At 37.6% G+C, this 2,098-nt stretch overlaps 2 protein-coding genes across 3 annotated transcripts in view; both read right to left on the minus strand.

Annotated features, from left to right (window-relative positions):
• The window catches only part of LOC116690700 (collagen triple helix repeat-containing protein 1), a 6,113-nt gene extending 5,539 nt beyond the window's left edge, over window positions 1–574 (minus strand). Inside the window, exon 1 of one of the 2 annotated variants that reach the window (XM_032517871.1) lies at window positions 307–574. In XM_032517871.1, coding sequence (XP_032373762.1) covers window positions 307–375 — 69 coding nt within the window. In that variant the 5' untranslated portion in view covers window positions 376–574. Of the gene's footprint in view, window positions 1–264 lie in introns of both variants that reach the window. The other variant, XM_032517870.1, reaches the window with a different exon arrangement.
• Window positions 1–2,098, minus strand: part of fzd6 (frizzled class receptor 6) — a 29,931-nt gene that overhangs the window by 14,242 nt on the left and 13,591 nt on the right. The window lies entirely within an intron of this gene.

Here is a 2,098-nt window from a genome sequence, read left to right on the forward strand (position 1 = left end):
AGCGCATGCCACAAGAAAAAGTAATTATAGGAACTTAAAATGCAAAGTGCCCTATGAATATTAATGGAGATGCATTCAATACAATGCAACAAAGCGCGCTAAATGGCAATTTAATGGGAGTACAATAACTATAATTTCACATGAGCCCTTTTTTTGTTGATTTTTGTCCCAAAATCTGTCCAAGACGCATTTGGGAATGGCACATATGTATGTCTACTTTTGGAAATGAGAATTCAGCCACATGGTCATTTTAATCTCTCTTACCTTGTCCGCGTCAGGATCCTTTCGGTATCCTCTATTTCTCACCTTTTCCACGCCATAAAGAGGTGAAGCCAAGCAGACAAGAAGCAGCAAGCGGGCAACGAGGGGAGACATCACGCAACCGACGCCTGTGTGCGCTCTGAGAGAGAGGGAGAGAGGGAGAGAGGGAGAGAGAGCTGAGGCGACAGTTAAGACTCCAACTCCAGACGGGTTTAGTCCAGGAGGGCAGGACGAGAAGGAAGGAGCCAGTCAACTTACAGAAACCTCCCTAAGGAAAAACAGACTCACACTCTGTCATAGTCACATGGGGTGTATAAGCAGTAGAGCAAGGAGATGTGGGAAAAATCATATATCACGATATTTTTCCCCAAATAACCTACATCAATGTCGATATTTGTGAAAATATCGTAGGGTTGAGTTTTGGTGCTTTCACAAAATATTAACACCATGAGGGTTTTGATAAATATTCACCAAGAATGTGGATACCATGACCAAGTGGGTAAATAATAAAACAGCTGGTAAGATCAGAAAATGACATCACTTTACTGTAATGTAGCCTTTTAAAATAAAAAAACAAGTCTTTGTGTCATATCACGATATTTAAAAAAGATAAGACCTCATCTAGCTTCAAATATCAATGTCGATATAATATTAATATAGCGCCCAGGCCTAATAAGTAGCAAAGGAAATATTGACTTACCATATCCATGGCCATGGTAAGTCAAAACTATCATAAATAGCAGTACATAAATACATTTTTTGTTCAATTATATTTTATTAAAATGCAATTGTATTGATACAAAATTCAGCTGACAAAATAGGCTACATACAAAATATTTAAAAACAGTACAAATGGCTCACAAAAGTTGTATGGAGCATTTCATAGACTAGGTACATCATAAGTAAGACGCCCGTCCACATCCCAGAATAAGAATGTATACAGGGAAAGCTATACAACAGAAATACATTCCTCCTAATTGGCGTTGTTGTCATGGTGACGCAAGTCCCAAATATAAAAGGTATTAGAAGAATCCATCCCTTACACAGCAAAAAAAAAACAGTCACGACATGGCAGATTTTCAAATAAATCAGATCTTGTTCTGGAAGTACTTGAGGGAGAAATACAGTAAATGGTCTGTGACCATATGTTCTAAATAACCCCTGAACAAAGCCCCATATTTATGATTTTTCTTCTGTTTATTTGGGGCTATTCATACTTAATTATTAGTGGTTTGTGCTTCTAATGACAAATAGTGCAAAGCCTTTTGATTTGTTTCCTCAATTTGACTCTAAATCGAACGAATCAACACCCACACAGGTCGACATCACACATGCAAAACATCTGTAGATTCTTTGAAAATGAGGAACTGTTCAAAGGAAGGCACATTCTTGTAAAAAAACCAAAAAAAAAACCTATGAAGCTATACTTTATCCAAATTCACAGGACACGTCATTGAAGACGTGTACAATAAGACAAGTTGGAACACAAAAATCAAGTGAAAGTAGTCTTTGAAAGAAAATGTGAAAAACACAAATTCAACACGGTCTAAAAATTCAAATATATCAACATTAAAGCTACTGTTGGGAACTTATATACAACTCTCTGTCATATTTGCCAAAGTCCCATAAGTGACATCTCGCTGAAGCTACAATCCCGGCTGATAAAGACAATCTCAGACTATGTGACACACTAGGCAAAGCTGATCATATATTAAATATATATTCTAAAATTGGCAATACAGTGACAGAATCTTGGTATCTAAATATCTTCCTATTTGATCAGCGCTGCCTATTTTGACCACTGTTTATGAGCAACGGGGGGGGGGGGGGGGGGGGG

The sequence above is a fragment of the Etheostoma spectabile genome, chromosome 6, assembly GCF_008692095.1.
Source record: "Etheostoma spectabile isolate EspeVRDwgs_2016 chromosome 6, UIUC_Espe_1.0, whole genome shotgun sequence".
Classification (NCBI taxonomy): domain Eukaryota; kingdom Metazoa; phylum Chordata; class Actinopteri; order Perciformes; family Percidae; genus Etheostoma; species Etheostoma spectabile.